General features: G+C 38.3%; 1 protein-coding gene across 1 annotated transcript; it reads right to left on the bottom strand.

Annotated features, from left to right (window-relative positions):
* Positions 1-358: 358 nt before the first annotated feature.
* On the bottom strand, positions 359-17,227 carry slc2a3a (solute carrier family 2 member 3a). The gene is made up of 11 exons (XM_051873574.1): positions 16,855-17,227; positions 15,726-15,846; positions 14,145-14,243; positions 13,400-13,560; positions 6,511-6,751; positions 6,099-6,261; positions 3,577-3,764; positions 3,146-3,250; positions 2,952-3,050; positions 2,642-2,845; positions 359-2,424 (listed from the first exon to the last, which is right to left on the bottom strand). The coding sequence occupies exons 2-11, from the start codon at positions 15,738-15,740 to the stop codon at positions 2,062-2,064; spliced, it is 1,638 nt and encodes a 545-aa protein (XP_051729534.1). The 5' UTR covers positions 15,741-15,846; positions 16,855-17,227; the 3' UTR covers positions 359-2,061.
* Positions 17,228-17,459: the final 232 nt, after the last annotated feature.

Raw genomic sequence — 17,459 nt, 5'->3', positions numbered from 1 at the left:
TGATTGGCTTCAAATGTCACCTTTGATTATGATTGGTTATTTACACGGAAGGATGCAAATGACGTTGCCTCATTTGAATATCCAAACTGATTGGTCAGTTTAGTAATATGGAGAGAGACCTATGACAATCCGTCTAGTGATTAAAAAAAAGTTTCCTTGCTAACCTGATTTGAAAGAAAGAAATGTAAGTGCTGATTATGTGCATTATGCACACTAAGTAAAACAAAAGTTAACTTTTGGCTTTAGTTATCTTGTATCTTATGTGATGACAATGGAAAAAAATACTATACTCCAAAATATCACAAACGTTACCTGATGTATCCTGTTAGCCGCATTTAGGAAACAGGCGAACGTGAAATAATTTAGACTATTTATTCACAAAATAATACAACTGTACACAGTACCACTCATGATTTTGATACACATCCAGGAAAAGCCACCATAAAATATTCAAATAGTCAAAACATCAACACTTCTGTTTAGCAGACACTCTATTTTGACCAGTTACATTAATTACACCACTCAACACAGAAACATTAACTTAGGTATTTACAGTGTGATGCTCTTGTAACTCTGTACAGTACGCAAGAACTATGTGTTGTGTACATTATGCACAGTAAAGGTACAGTATGTGAAAGGCATTAGCAGTTAATAAGATGGTTGTATTAGTGTTAGAAGAAGGCTAGCTCAATGTAAAGCTGCTCTGGACCGCTGGAATACAACCACAGTGCACTACTGCCAGAGGAATGTTGTCTTTCTTGGACTTTTTTTTTTTTTTAGAGTTTCTCTCAGTGCAACACATACATGATCACAAGACACGGGAATGGGAAAAAGCAGTTCTTCATATTACCCTGGCCAATAAAGGTGCTTATTAATAAATACTTTCACATTGAATATCTAGACAAAAATAGCAACACCTAAGCGATGGCAGCATAAAGCATCTATCAATTTGACATGATAGAAATTACTGATAAAGATTCTCTAATATAAGTAAAAAATAAATGTATAAATAAATAAATACTGTATGCGTTCTCTTTGAAAGGGACTCAAACAAAGTGTTGGAAAGTGCAGAACTACAGTCATTACAAACACATTTATTTAAATGAAGTGAGACTACTCTCACTACTCTGTCAAACCTCAAAGTGAGTCAGTGCAGCACATATGTAACGCTGGTGCACTAAAACACGGGAAATTCAATAGCTTGATTAACGGTCATAATCTAGCAAATTTCCTCCCTGATCACATCATTTGCTAAAAATCTTTATCATGGATATCCGAAATGTCTGGTTATTCAGTATATGTAGTACAATTCATTGAACACTGGTCGGTGCATTTGCTTCCTCTACAATGCAACCTTTATTGTGATTTTAGATGAATGAGTGACATTTATCTTAAGAGTTTGTTTCTTTAAATGTATTATTTTTAGCAGTAAACTAGCGATTTTATTCTTGGCATAAGTTTTATTAGCTACGCACTTCCTATAAATATATATATTTTTAATTAATCTTCTAATTAAATAGATGTTTTAAGTATTTTGGATAAATGGTAGTAGTGATCTGAAGTAATGAAAACCTATATCTGTATATATATTAAATGTTACAAAATGAACATCGTCAGTGCAAAAACCTTGAGATTGTATTTCTCATTCCATGGGAAAAACAAAAACTGAGGTTTGACAGTTAAAAATGGTGAGTGAATTATGTAAAAATTCCCTTTTTCTGTTTGATTTGATATAGGAAACTGTGCCCTATTTGATCATTCACATTAAAACTGCACTAAAAAAACTCACAAACAGGAATAAATGAGCAATAAAAGGATAAACCCTTAAAATGAATCAATATTGCACCAAACCATCAAGTGTCAAACTACACAATAAAATCTCATGTACTGTGAGCTCCTTTCAAAATATAGCTAGGTGATCTGTGACTTTCCATTGTGGTTCCCTTCTTTATCGGTTTACCCTAAATCTCTTTTCAGTAAATAATCTCCAGTATTATTTTCTATCTTTAGTGATATATGTCATGGCTTTAATCATGTTAAGCTATATAGTTACACATTTTTTTAGATGTTGGAATTAGATTTCTCCTCTTTACTAGAATCTACCAGTGGCTGGGTAACTGAGCTAGGTTTCTCTTCCACCTTTGCGGCATTTACCGCAGTTTGCTCAGATGAGCTGGGCCCCTGTTCGGAGGAAGATTTGGAAGCTTCCACCAACGGGACTTTTTCTTTGACTGGAGAGGTGGGAAGTGCGCCTCTGCCTGGCTCCTCCACAGAGGTGGCAGCCGGAGGCAGAGACCCACCAAAACCACGGGCGATCTCATCGAAAGTTCGCCCTTTGGTCTCTGGAACTTTGAAGTACGTAAATATGAAGAAGAAGATGAGGAAGATCATGAATATAATGAAGACATATGGCCCGCACAGCTCCTGCAATACACAAGCAATAAGAAAAACTTAATTCTGATATTGCGCACACATTTAATAACCCAGTAGCCATGAGATAAAAATGTATTATGCTAGGAAAATTATTTAAAAACTTGATTTTAATAGGTTGGATTAAGGTTATTTCAAATTTAAGTTCATAGATGAGGGATTTAAAAAGTAACAGCAACTGATTTTAAAAGTCTATCTAAATTAAACTCACCTCCAATTTAGGGAAGCTGATTCCCACAAGGAAGTTGGCTGTCCAGTTGGAGCATCCTGCAACGGCCATGGCAGCAGGACGTGGCCCCTGGGAGAACAGTTCAGCCACTATGAACCAGGGAATGGGTCCAGGGCCCATCTCGAACATGGCCACAAAACCAAAGACTGCAGCAATGCTGAGGTAGTGCAGAGACTCAATGTCCTTCTGCTCAGGGACAAAGGTAAGAAAACATAGGTACGACATTAACATTCCCATGATGGCCAGATATTAACAGGGCCTGTTTTGAATCTTTACAGACAGAAGGACCCACCAATAAGAGAGCGATGGTCATGGCCAAGGCGCTGATGGCCATCCCACCCAATCCAATAAGGTGCAAAGTTCTCCGTCCCGCTCGCTCCACCAAGAAGAGCTTGTAGAAAAGGATAAAATGGAAGTATTCTCTCAAACACATCACAGTTACAGTACACATAGATTTCTCCTAAAGTTCAATGATTAAATACTTACAGACACTACAGTAAAGACAGTGTTAACTACTCCAGCTCCGATGGTGGCGTAAATGGGCTGAGTCACTCCGGCTGACTCAAAAATACCAGTTGAGTAATAAAATACCTTGGAGAAACAGGAAGAAAAGGCAAAATGGTTAACTAAGGAACGCAAGTGACAGTAAAATGAGAACACAGGCGCATATTAAACACATTTGGCAGTCCAGTCAAATAACGAGTTAATAATCATGGTTGATATTAGAGATCACTTGTCACACCTGAAATATAATGTCAATTCCAGCACATTGCATTTTTGGATATTGCAGAGTGCTTTGTTTACAAGTGTAGTAGAACATTCAAATATTTATGAACAATATACACATACTATACACTGTTTTACATTCAAAATAGTAGGTAGTATGCAAATGCATGTAAGTAATGTATGTCACTCACAGCATTGATGCCAGAGAGCTGCTGGGACAGCTGCAGCATGACAGCGATGAGCAGAGGCTGGCGGTAAGCGGCAATGCGGAAGAGCTCTGGGATGGTCACCTTCTTCTCCATGGCCATCTTTGCACTCTCCTCCTTCATCTCCTGCATATCCTTCCCAACATCCTCATAACCACGGAGGCGCACCAGTGCTGGGGGACAAAATAATGGAGATTTTGTGACTTACGATAGAAAACTAATCTTTTTATTTAATATATTTTAAATATATGTAATTTATTTCTGTGAAGGTAAAGCTGAATTTTCAGCAGTCATTACTCCAGTTTTCAGTGTCACATGATCTTTTAGAAAACATTATAATTTGATGCTCAAGAAACATTTCTTATTATCAGTTTTAAGATAATGGGAACTATACTATATGAGTAATTTAACCCTCCACTGCCAAAAAACAAACAAACATGGAAATGTTCTGATTTATATGAATTTTGTAATAGTCTGCTTCTTAGATGTTAAACACATTTGTGCAACGTTTGTGCAACATTAGTGTTATTTCTGCGACACCTGCATAACCAAATTTTACTATAGTTATGCTACAGCAGCTGGCATCTATTAGTCATTCATGTGCACAATTATCTGGTGTAAAATGAATCATGTGGTAAATGTGACTGTAACTGAGGGTTTTTTTCATCCTGTTCCAGTCAGCAATAAACTGTATATGTTATTTAATAAAGGGCTTCTGTTTTTAACAGATGTTTTAGCTCATTTTGTCATCAGCAAAGGCTTAATTAGAGTTAAGTGGAAACATGAGGTTAAGTGCATTTGGCACAATATTACGGCCACAGAAATGAACGTCGTTCACTAAATAAAAAAAATAGTTTAGGCTCTATCAGTCACTTCCACCCAGAAACACCTTTTTTGCTGAGATGTTCATTGACAGTACAGTATAGGACTCCAGAAAAACACTTGACAGCAGTAGCACCGGTGCCACTAAGTTTTACAGATGGTGGCACCAGCACCTGATTTGGTAGCGCTTCTAAATATAAGTTCAAAAGTATGAAAAAATGTATGAAAAAAATGTATGAAAAAAATATGCTAATAAGCCAATAAGTGGTTGTAGTAGCCATATTTATATTCTTGTGCACTAGCAGAAATATGAACCTGAAGAGATTAAGTTTGGTTTATTTATTCTGTATTTCAAAACATTATGATTTAAATATATAAGAAATTTTATGTTTACTGTTTAATACTTGGACTAACCTGTTCATGTCAATTTAATTGCTCCTCCTTGACGTGTCACTACGGCACGAAAGTGCAGGTGTTAATAGTCAATTAGAATTGTTTGACAGAGACAGGTTAGAGGATGGAGAGCAACAGTTTCTTCAATCGCATGCAATGGTATCGCATTTCACACTGGAATTTCGCATTCTTAGAAGTTTAATTTTGTATTTTTGTTTGGAAAGTAAACCGGAGATTGTGATTAATAAACCACAGTTTTTTTTGTTGTTACAACTGCACCTCTGTGCGATCTTTATGGAAATGTGTATCGGGAGAGACTTCTCCGCTAACCTCAAGGGGCTAAAGAAAGTTATTAAAGAAGATTAGCCTTCACAGTGGTCCTCTGCCACCATCTACTGGTTATAGTGGTAATTTCATTGTCAATGTCTTTTTTATTTTTAAATAAAATTTAAAAGTTAGTTTTCCTATATCTTGAAAACTTTTAGTTTTACAAATAGGGACAGTCTTTGAAGGATGAACAAATAATGTTGTTGGTCATCACATTAAAAATAACTTTTAAATTGGATAATATTTCATGCTTTGAAGTGCTGGAACAAGTTGTGTGAAGAATTTCATGCTCAAAAGGTTGTACAAACCCTGAAATGAATCATGTAAAAACTATTTCTGCCACAATACCATGGTTACAGTTAGCATTAATACATTAAATCCATGGTTAAGTTGGTGATTTTTGGACTGAAAATCCTTCTATAACTATTCACGGTACAATGTCTCTCCTGGTTTCCATGTCAGCGCTGTTTGATCTGATATCTGTGGTTTATAACAGAATTCTGTGCCAAATTTGAATGCTTCTCACTAGCTCTCGCAGCAATGTTATTAATACTACGGTGAATTTAAAACGCTTTCTCACTGAATATCCCAGCACTGTGTAGTAACATTGTCACATGATCAAGATCGTCCCGCGAGTAAACCTGTTCTGAGCTTGCTGTCTATTATTGGTACGAGCTGATAAATGGTCCGCAGTTCAAAGGAGTAGTGCGGTTTCATTCAGCCTTTGTTTTATGTTTCTTATATGCAACTTAAATGGGAGCTCTTATGAGTTGACCAACGTGGTGGTGGCACCAGCGCAACCTCTAACAAAATTTAGCCGCACTGGCAGGAAAAAAGTTTGCAACATGTTTGAAGCCATGCAGTAAAATCGCACAAAAGTGGGACTGTTCTATTCACCTAAATTGTTCAATGAAGTATGGCTGTAGCTTAATGGAGATAAAGATAATTTGTGATCTCTCTCATACCTTTGCGGGCCTTTTCTTCCTCATTGAGGTTAATGAGCAGGTAGCGAGGGCTCTCTGGACAGAATGGCAGCAGTATACACTGCAGGATGGCTGGTAGCACGGTTAGAGACAGAAGTACAGGCCAAAGCTTTTGTGAACCCAGCAGACTCTCCAGACCAAATATCTAGATGAAAAGGACAGAAGTAACACAATGCAAGTGCATTACTAATTTGAGGGGATATTTCTCCAAGGCTTTGTTGTGGCACAGACATATAATGAGGCCACAGTACTCTTAAAATGATTTACACTCTATTTATAAACCATCTAGTCAAGACACACAAAAAAAAAAAAAAAAAAAAAAAAAAAAATTCCAGTCTCTTACTAATATGTAATTTAGCAACAAATTAAATTGCTGTGACATAGAATGCTTTACCTGTGCAACTAAGATGCCCAGCACAACACCAAGCTGGTGCAGGGTCCCAAAGGCTCCACGGAGGGGAGTGGGCGACACTTCCCCAATATACATTGGAGTGAGACCAGTAAAGAGGCCACAGAACAGCCCAATAATCAGCCGACCAGCAATGACCATCTCATAGGAGTAGCAGAGAGTACACAGTCCCATGAGACTCCCACCAATCAGAGCCAAGATATTCACTAGGAACATTGACTTACGTCTGTAGAAAGAAAAACAGACAGACAGGGATTGAGTTCAATTGAATTTGAAACACTAATTCAGCAACAAACAGAGGAAATGCAAAAAATGACAGCAAGAAAGAGAGGAACACAGTGTTAAGACTAACTTGCACCCTTTGTTGTTTTAGTCATAACTTCTGTCTTAGTTCAAAATTTTGTCTTAAATCTCATATTCATTCATTATATTCCATTTTGCTCTGACTAAAATTACATACTTTTAGTTAACAATAATGTACTAAATGACAGAATAAAACTGTAACAGACTAAACTCTAATGAAATATTCAAACATAACATATATTTCAGTCAGGACCACTCGGTTTGATTAAGATTATTGTAGAGGCTCTGAACATTATTTGGTGGCAGGCGTCGCTCTGTAGGGTTCAGCTTCTGAGCTGTCCACAAGCAAACCTCGCTGAGGTCTTTTGTTTCGAATCAGTGGTTCGGAGCATGAATCAAACTGCCAAAGTCAAGGTAAGGTCACACTGCACTTTTCGTTCCATTGACTTCCATTCATAGGCATGCGAATGCGACAGACCGGAAACGCAAGCTCGTGCGACAAGTTTCGCATTTTGAAACTCATCACGTGAAGACGTGCGACCAGTAGAAGATTGGCATGACCTCTTGGCTGAATTAAAAGAATGTTATATTTGCAGTAAGTCAAGTAGGTTGTATATTTTTACATTTTGAATGTATTACTATATGTTATATATTGAATTCATGTTAATAAAAAAAAGGCGCTGTACGTCATATCTCGACCGTTGCAGCATCCGATATTTTGTTTTTTTGGCGCACAAAAAGTATTCTCGTCGCTTCATAACATTAGGGTTGAACCACTGTAGTCACATGAACTGTTTTAAATATGTTTTTACTACCTTTCTAGGCATTGATAGTGTAAATTAGCTTGCTGTCAATGCAGGCCTCACTGAACCATCAGATTTTATCAAAAATATCTTAATTTGTGTTCCGAAGATGAACGAAGGTTTTACGGGTGTGGAACGACATGAGGGTGAGTAATAAATGACAGAATTTTCATTTTTGGGTGAACTAACCGTTTAATGCATGTTTGTGCAACAGACTAAACCGCATGTCTGTGAGAACTAAAGCTGGCTTAATGCATGTCTATGCGACAGAGTAAAGCAAGTGAGTATAAGGATGAACTTAAACCTTGTTTAATTGGTAGATGGAGGAGTTACGGATCAGCTGAATGGCAGCTGATAGCTGGCTGTCACGCCATTGTCTGCCTGAACTACGATTGAGCTTCATTCAGTCACTCAAACTACATACACACACACAGTAGTGACCAAAAGTGATGCCCGACATAGGAAAATTGGCTTCTTCGCAGCATATAATTCAATAAATCACTATGTGGCAGGTATTAGCTATATTATTAGATGTTATTTTGTGGGTTTTAGTGAAAATGGCCAGATGGAAGGAGCTGTCCTCTGCAACCGAGGAGGATATTGTTGAAATGGCTGAATCTGGTCAGTTGGTTTTAGATATTGCTGATGTGCAGGATGTGAATGGTCACAATGCCCACAGAATTATTTAAAAGCACAGTGAGACCATTACTATGCAGAATATAAAGTGCTCTGGCTGGTGAAGGAAGACTAGTCAGAATTTTGACAGGAGGATTAAAAATCACCTGAATGTGGGACCGATTTAAAACAGCTTCTATACTGTAACTGTAAGTCAACGGCTATAAGAGGCTGGATTTAGAGGTTGTGTACCAGTGAAGAAACCATTTATTAGTTATCTACTGCAAAAATACACCTTTTTTTGTTTTTTGTTTGCCAAAGAATATAAAGACTGGAATGTGGAAGATTGGAGCCATGTTCTGTGGTCCGACAAGTCAAAACTGAACAAACTAGCATTGGATTGTGTCAGGTATATACACTATATTGCCAAAAGTATTGGGACACGCCTCCAAATCATTGAATTCAGGTGTTCCAATCACTTCCATGGCCACAGGTGTATAAAATCAAGCACCTAGGCATACAGACTGCTTCTACAAACATTTGTGAAAGAATGGGTCGCTCTCAGGAGCTCAGTGAATTCAAGCATGGTACCGTAATAGTTTGCCACCTGTGCAATAAGTCCATTTGTGAAATTTCCTCACTACTAAATACTCCACGGTCAACTGTTAGTGGTATCATAACAAAGTGGAAGCAATTGGGAACAACAGCAACTCAGCCGCGAAGTGGTAGGCCACGTAAAATCACAGAGCGGGGTCAGCGCATGCTGAGGCGCACAGTGCACAGAAGTCGCCAACTTTCTGCAGAGTCAACAGCTACAGACCTCTTCTGTGGCCTTCAGATTAGCTCAAGAACAGTGCTTAGAGAGCTTAATGGAATGGGTTTCCATGGCCGAGCAGCTGCATCCAAGCCTTACATCACCAAGTGCAATGTAAAGCGTCGGATGCAGTGGTGTAAAGCACGCCGCCACTGGACTCTAGAGCAGTGGAGACGTGTTCTCTGGAGTGATGAATCACACTTCTCTGTCTGGCAATCTGATGGACGAGTCTGGGTTTAGCGGTTGCCAGGAGAATGGTACTTGTTCGACTGCATTGTGCCAAGTGTAAAGTTTGGTGGAGGGGGGATTATGGTGTGGGGTTGTTTTTCAGGGTTTGGGCTTGGCCCCTTAGTTCCAGTGAAAGGAACTCTTAATGCTTCAGCATACCAAAACATTTTGAACAATTTCATGCTCCCAACTTTGTGGGAACAGTTTGGGGATGACCCCTTCCTGTTCCAACATGACTGTGCACCAGTGCACAAAGCAAGGTCCATAAAGACATGGATGAGCAAGTTTGGTGTGGAGGAACTTGACTGGCCTGCACAGAGTCCTGACCTCAACCCGATAGAACACCTTTGGGATGAATTACAGTGGAGACTGAGTCAGGCCTTCTCGCTAACATCACTGCCTGACCTCACAAATGCGCTTCTAGAAGAATGGTCAAAAATTCCCATAAACACACTTCTAAACCTTGTGGAAATCCTTCCCAGAAGAGTTGAGGCTGTTATAGCTGCAAAGGGTGGGCCAACTTCACATTAAACCCTACAGATTAAGAATGGGATGTCATTAAAGTTCATGTGCACATAAAGGCAGGCATCCCAAAACTTTTGGCAATATAGTGTAAGTTCATAGGAGATGACTGGAGTGTTTGAACACCAAATGCATGTGTGGCACCATTAAGCACGGCAGGGGAATCAAAATGGTTTTGAGGATGCATGTCTGCATCAGGTGTTGTGCAAGTATATACAGTATCTCTCAGAAGTGAGTACACCCCTCACATTTTTTTAATATTTTATTATATCTTTTCATGTGACAACACTGAAGAAATGACACTTTGCTACAATGTAAAGTAGTGAGTGTACAGCTTGTATAACAGTGTAAATTTGCTGTCCCCCAAAATAACTCAACACACAGCCATTAATGTCTAAACCACTGGCCACAAATGTGAGTATACCCCTAAGTGAAAATGTCCAAATTGGGCCCAAAGTGTCAATATTTTGTGTGGCCACCATTATTTTCCAGCACTGCCTTAACCCTCTTGGGCATTGAGTTCACCAGAGCTTCACAGGTTGCCACTGGAGTCCTTTTCCACTCCTCCATGACGACATCACGGAGCTGGTGGATGTTAGAGACCTTGCGCTCCTCCACCTTCCGTTTGAGGATGCCCCACGGATGCTCAATAAGGTTTAGGTACCCTCAGCTTAGGTACCCTCAATAGGGTTTAGGCATTCATGCAGCCCCAGACCATGACACTCCCACCACCATGCTTGACTGTAGGCAAGACACACTTGTCTTTGTACTCCTCACCTGGTTGCCGCCACACACGCTTGACACCATCTGAACCAAATAAGTTTATCTTGGTCTCATCAGACCACAGGACATGGTTCCAGTAATCCATGTCCTTAGTCTGCTTGTCTTCAGCAAACTGTTTGCGGGCTTTCTTGTGCCTCATCTTTAGAAGAGGCTTCCTTCTGGGACGACAGCCATGCAGACCAATTTGATGCAGTGTGCGGTGTATGGTCTGAGCACTGACAGGCTGATCCCCCACTCTTTCAACCTCTGCAGCAATGCTGGCAGCACTCATATTTCCCAAACACAACCTCTGGATATGACGCTGAGCACTCAACTTCTTTGGTCAACCATGGCGAGGCCTGTTCTGAGTGGAACCTGTCCTGTTAAACCACTGTATGGTCTTGGCCACCGTGCTGCAGCTCAGTTTCAGGGTCTTGGCAAACTTCTTATAGCCTACACCATCTTTATGTAGAGCAACAATTCTTTTTTTCAGATCCTCAGAGAGTTCTTTGCCATGAGGTGCCATGTTGAACTTCCAGTGACCAGTATGAGAAAGTGAGAGCGGTAACACCAAATTTAACACACCTGCTCCCCATTCACAATTGAGACCTTGTAACACTAACGAGTCACATGACACCGGGGAGAGAAAATGGCTAATTGGGCCCAATTTGGACATTTTTACTTAGGGGTGTACTCACTTTTGTGGCCAGCAGTTTAGACATTAATGGCTGTGTTTAGACATTAATGGACAGCAAATTTACACTGTTATACAAGCTGTACACTCACTACTTTACATTGTAGCACAATGTCATTTCTTCAGTGTTGTCACATGAAAAGATATAATAAAATATTTACAAATATGTGAGGGGTGTACTCACTTCTGTGAGATACTGTAACTGTCCTTGTGAACTCCTGTAATAATAACATAAGTAATAATAATTATTACATTAACTATAGTAAAATATATTATTTTAATTAACAATATTTATTTGAAATATTTCTTAAAACCCCAAACTTTTGAACGTATGAACTTTGAACAAACATTTGTATTGCTTATTATACTCAATAAGTATTAGTTACTATTTATTGTGTTGTGAATTCCTGTTATTAAAATACAATGCATATTTTTCATCCCAGTTGTCACTGACAAAAACAAACAAGAGGAAAAACCAGGGAGGGTGACAGAGGAGGCCACAGAAAGAAGGCAGAAAAAGAACAATGGCCACTGAGCACACATGAATGCTCGCTTTGAATGTGGTTGTTCAGGAAGACAGAGGTCAATTCTTCTGCTCTGAGTGCCCTCAAAACTTTACACTGTTTTTATTATTTATGAAGCATTTACTGTCTAGTTAAAGCACTATTGTGAGTAACTCTGACTAGGGGTGTAACAATACATCGATATAGATCGATACATCGATCTGATGTGTAACGATACGATGCATCGATGTAACGCGTAAAAAATCGATACCTGTGGGTTATTTATAGAGGCACCTTCGTTTTAACACTCTCCACATTTTCACACAACGACAGTCTATGCATTATCGCCAACGCGTGCATTCTGGTTTAAACTACCTTTCAGAACTTGTGAAAGACGCTCGGGACAGTAGATGGAAGTGTCACTGTCCCGATCGAGCCAGTGCTGAATCTTCACGAAAGTTTATAATTTGCTTGTGTTTAAAGCCTTGCAAAAAGCAGCGTGCACACATCTCAAACAGTGTCTGTTAGTTAGATCACAACACTGGAGAATAGAGCGCTATGAATCGTTCTTCACACACACACACAGTAAGTGAAATGAAATGTTAAAAGAAAATGCTCAATAAACTGCTGCGTAGGAGCGCTGCGCACTGTGACTCTGTATTGTTTCAAGCGCATCATTCTGCACACGGGTTGCGCATAAGTGCTTTTTGCCGCTGTGTATGAGCCTTTATAATACTTTTGCACAATGAAAGAATATTAATAGCCTGTCTTGTTCTGTCCTACCTATATGTTGTTGCTTCATTACAAAGCTGCGCTATACATTTAAAAGAAATGTCTTTTAATTTTATAGAATATAGGCCTACAATATATACATAACATATACAACATTTCCTTGTTTATCAGTTTTTTGACATTACACATTTTAGCACAGAAGCCTAAAATACTTTCTTGACTGTTGTCATGTCATAAGTGGTAGTGTAAAATAGGCACATAATATCGAAATATTGATCGATATACCCCTGAATCGAATTGTATCGTAATCGTATCGCAGAACTTTTTGAGGTATCGGAAAATATCGTATCGTTGGCTATGAGAATCGATATTGTATCGAATCGTGACAAACTGTCTGATTTACACCCCTATTATTTATGAAGCATTTACTGTCTAGTTAAAGCACTATTGTGAGTAACTCTGACATACTCTGATGTATTTATCTGGCTCAGGTTTCCCAGCATAACAACACAACTGAAAAATCCTTGCTACATTTTTGGTACATATATTGATACATAAATTAAACAGAGAACAGAAATGATGGAGATAATGTTGACTGGGAAATATCACAAGCCAGGTTTAAACCCACAATGCCCGCATTATCATCAATCATGGTGTAGTGTACTAGAAAAAATGCATTAAGCACTAAGCCATGACTCTGACCTCAATGTGTCTTTACCGATGACTGTAAACCTTTATGCGTAATCACACGGAAGAATTCACAAGGTTTAGATTTCTTTCTTTAGCTTTAAACAGGACTTCAGAGCACAGGACTTCCACAAAAGATATATCAGGTTCTCGCCAAATTAAAATGGTCAACATTTGACATATCAAACATTATAGATGAATTTCCACTCACCTTCCAAATTTGTTGGCTATGACACCGACACTGAATGATCCCATCATTCCACCCACGCTAAAGATGGCCACAGCAAAACTCCACACAACGGTGCACACGCCTGGTTTTATGGGCTCCCCGTAACGCTCCATCCATGTGGTGTTAAAGAACGCCCGCAATTTCTAAAAGATTAAAAGGTTCCCATGTAAGATGGTCATTGCATAATTCTCACTGTATACATTTCAAAATATATTACTCCAAAGAAAATAACATGAATAAAAAAAAGTGCAATACTGTTCAAAATTTAGATGTCGGTAAGATTTTTTTTATGTATTTGAAAGAAGTCTCTTTTGCTCACCCAGGCTGCATTTATTTGGTCAAAAAATGGTAATAATGTGAAATATTATTACAATTTAAAAACTGTTTTCTATTTGAAGATACTTTAAAAAGTAATTTATTCCTGTGATGGTAAAGCTGAATTTTCAGCATCATTACTCCAGTGTCACATGATCATTCAGAAATCATAATACTCTATGCTGATTTGGTGCTCAAGAAACATTTATTATTATTATTATTATTAATGTGATAAACCATTGTGTTTCTTAATATTTTTCTAGAAACTGTGATACATCTTTAATATTAGTATTAATTTCTTTAAAAAAAAAAAATCTTACTGACCTCAAAATATTTGAACGATTGTATAGGTGTGTTTGAACATTTGATAGGTACTACACACACACACACACACACACACACACACACTAACCTGTTCTGGTGCATTGATGACTCCTGTGTTGTAGCCAAACTGTAGGGAGCCAATTACAGCCGTTGACAAAGAAAACAGGAGGTAGCATGTTACCTGCTTCTGTAAAGCAAGAGAGAAAGGGTTTCAAGGTCAGTTAGTTGTTCATCATTTTAGTTTGACAATTTTTTTTATAGTCTTACTATTTTAATTTTTTTTAAATTTTGATCATAAAAATGAAACACCAAACACACTAACAAAACACAAAATTTTGTCTCTATTCATAAAACATTTTAACAACATTTAAAGGTGTCATTTTAATCTTGCTTTTTTCTTGGGTTGTGTGTTTCTTTAAAGTCCTAGTTTACTGGCTACTCCCCCAGATTCTTTCATTAACGTCTGCTTGACTGATTTCTCTAAAAAGAAAAGAGACACACTGCACTCTGCTTCGACTGATGTAGTAAATAATGGGATATAAACAAGTCAGCAGCCAACAACGTATTATTAAAGAGCTCATCTTAATCACCACAAATCAGCCATGTCCTAAAACAACCCTGTCTTCAGCTGTAAGACAACACTGCAAATACAGATCTCAGGTTTATAGGGCAATAGGACACAGCAGTGCTGACGCTGTGAATTATGAAGGGCTGTGTGATGCTGAGATAGTCAGACATTTGACACAGGTGACCTTAAACCTACAGATATTGAACTACATCAAAAGGAGTTTATAATTTTTTTTCATACTGTATAAATACAATAGTGGTGCAAGGATAGTGCTGTATCCATAAGGCTGCAGGTTGATGCTTTGTTGCAGGGCATTTCTTGCACAGCATTTGACATTATCTAAACAAAGCAGCAAGACGTAATTGTCTGAAAGAAACAATGATAGGAAATGTAGATCAATAATAGCATCATTTCCTTTTAATCTGATCCTATTACTCGCTCTCCCTCTCTTCCACACCCGAAATACTCTCAAGTCACGATGACTCAGTGAAATAAGTTTCAAAACAAATGTCATGTCATCTAATCTGCTCACAAACTCTTATTCCAGAATGATTTAATCTGCTTATGTTGTGAGCATTAAGAGGATCTAAATAAAAATCCAATATTAAACAACTTCATCACCCACTCTGTCTCTCTCTCTGTCTCTCCCAAACATTTACATCCCAAAGGTCTTAATATCCTTGATATCCTGTCCTCAGCATCTCTGCCCCTCCCTCATTGTCATAGCAACATCCTGAGAGTAATAGCTGCATTGACATTCCTTTCAAGAAGACCACACAACACTGGCAACATACTGGGATTATGCATGACACTGTTGATTGATCATATTGATTAACTTTTGACATGCATTCAATGCTGAAACAAATTTACATATGAGCTTATAGCTAAAGTAGTTCATCAAAGCCATGAAAAACATCTATGGTAGGCCTACATTCATCACAGTCATTGCAAGTAGAAATAAAATGATTCCTCGGATGCTACAGTATTTGACTGGCATTATGCTGTGCTGATAACTCTTATATACAAGTAAAATACCTAAATGCCATGTTTGAATACACGTAGTCTTTTGGGAACAGATCATTTTAAAATCGCAGGACTAACCTTCTCCCCCTCCATCGTGCCAGAGTGGAAACGTCCAAGATTGATGGATTCCGCGTGAACGTGAGATTTGGCACACAACCTCCTTATACCCGAGATGCGATGGTGTTCGTGACTATTTTGCCTTTAAAAACGCAAAAATAGTAAAACAGTTGTAAATTAGCGTCCTTCAAGCAGTTTGAGAATTATACAACGACTTTTTAGACAATCTGTTGCGCATAATCGCATGCAACTTCTTTTAGCGCTGCTAGCATATTAGGTAAGTATCCTACATGTTTTAAACAAAACAGAAACGTTTTAGAGACATACAAGCCTATGGGACATTGAAATGTATAATAAGTTACGTTTTGCCAAAGTTCTATCATGAATTGAACAACAACTACCATAGTTACATCTTTAAGCAAACTTGTAAACATTTGTGATAAAATGAATTTCTGAAAACCGTTTTAGAAGGAATGTTTATGTAAAAATGCGTAGCCTACTTAGGCTATATGTAAAAAGAGGAGAATATCCTGACCCATCCCCCCAAACCTTTTGTGATGATGACCCCCAATGATGACCCCCTCCCCAAACCTTCCTTTAACCTTGCAAAAACGCAAAAACAAAAACAAAACAAAACACACACACACAAACAATTCTATCTGGTTACACTGTTGTAGCTACAACAGGTGTTCCCGCATATTGCTGACTCCACTTTTGGATATGTGGGTTTGGTCATGTTCTTAACCGCAGCTGTTTTTTTTTTTTTTTTTTTTTTTTTTTTTTTGAATCATTAAACATTATGTAGGTGTAAAATAATTAGTTTCGTAATTTTAACAAAACAAATCCATTTTGTTTGACAAAATCAATTTTTGGGCAAACAATTATTTTATCAACACAAAATTACAGCCCCACAAGTCTCATAAATCTACTATAATATTGATCACGCTGTGCATTGTAATATTTTAGCATTCACTACAAATGTTGACATGCTCTTTTCTTTTTAAGAGATAAGCTGTCAGTTAATTTATATTTAACCAAATAAGACAATAGAATACGTGGCTACAATAATCAGCATCATGCTACTATGATAATTGACATGCTATTTAAATATACTATTAAAATGTATATCATCAATTGAGGATGCAGTTACCTTGTTTCTCGTGCGTCGTAGCCACCCGTTTGCGCGCAAGTATTGCGTTGACCCACTGGCACTGAAGTCTAGTGAAATTCCGCACTGTCAATGATGTATTTTTTTATTCGTCACGTAGCAAATACACGACCAACAGCACGTTCCTCTTTGACGAAATACCGCCGGTTGAGCACGTAAAACGTCGTGCACGCCCCTTTTTTATCCACGACGAATATTCCGCATCACGCCTTGTGACAGCTGTTCCGTCATAGCCTCGTGATGCGAGAATACCTTATTCGGCGAGGTTTAGGTTAGGATGCGAATTGTGCTCGTGGGGTGGGACCAAGCGCATCCGATACCCACCGCCCATGATGCTCTGCGCGGGTGACCTTGATAGAGCATCAGCTGATGGGTGCTACCAAATGGATGCAGCGCCGGGTACCACAAACTCCAAAGGATGCAGGCATGCGCGGCTTCGACTGCCTGAAATGAATTTATATAAAGTTAAAAAAAAAAAAAAAAGTAGTAGCGTATAATAATTAGGCATACCTTTTCTTCTACGTTCTTATTTTTTTTTATCTATGAATATCCGTAGAAAGCAGCAGTGGGCACATCCACTGCTTATT

Source organism: Ctenopharyngodon idella, chromosome 19 (assembly GCF_019924925.1).
Source record: "Ctenopharyngodon idella isolate HZGC_01 chromosome 19, HZGC01, whole genome shotgun sequence".
In the NCBI taxonomy this organism is placed as follows: Eukaryota; Metazoa; Chordata; class Actinopteri; order Cypriniformes; family Xenocyprididae; genus Ctenopharyngodon; species Ctenopharyngodon idella.
The sequence above is the reverse complement of the archived record's forward strand: the minus strand, read 5'-3'. Positions and strand labels throughout refer to the sequence as shown.

Excerpts from the sequence above, each read along its gene's own strand:
- slc2a3a (XM_051873574.1), bottom strand. Across the intron at positions 6,752-13,399 it reads ATAGCCAACAAATTTGGAAG|ACGTAAGTCAATGTTCCTAG; the intron begins GTGAGTGGAAAT and ends TTCTTTCTACAG. Across the intron at positions 3,051-3,145 it reads CTGTCTTTACTGTAGTGTCT|CTCTTCTTGGTGGAGCGAGC; the intron begins GTAAGTATTTAA and ends CTTTTCTACAAG.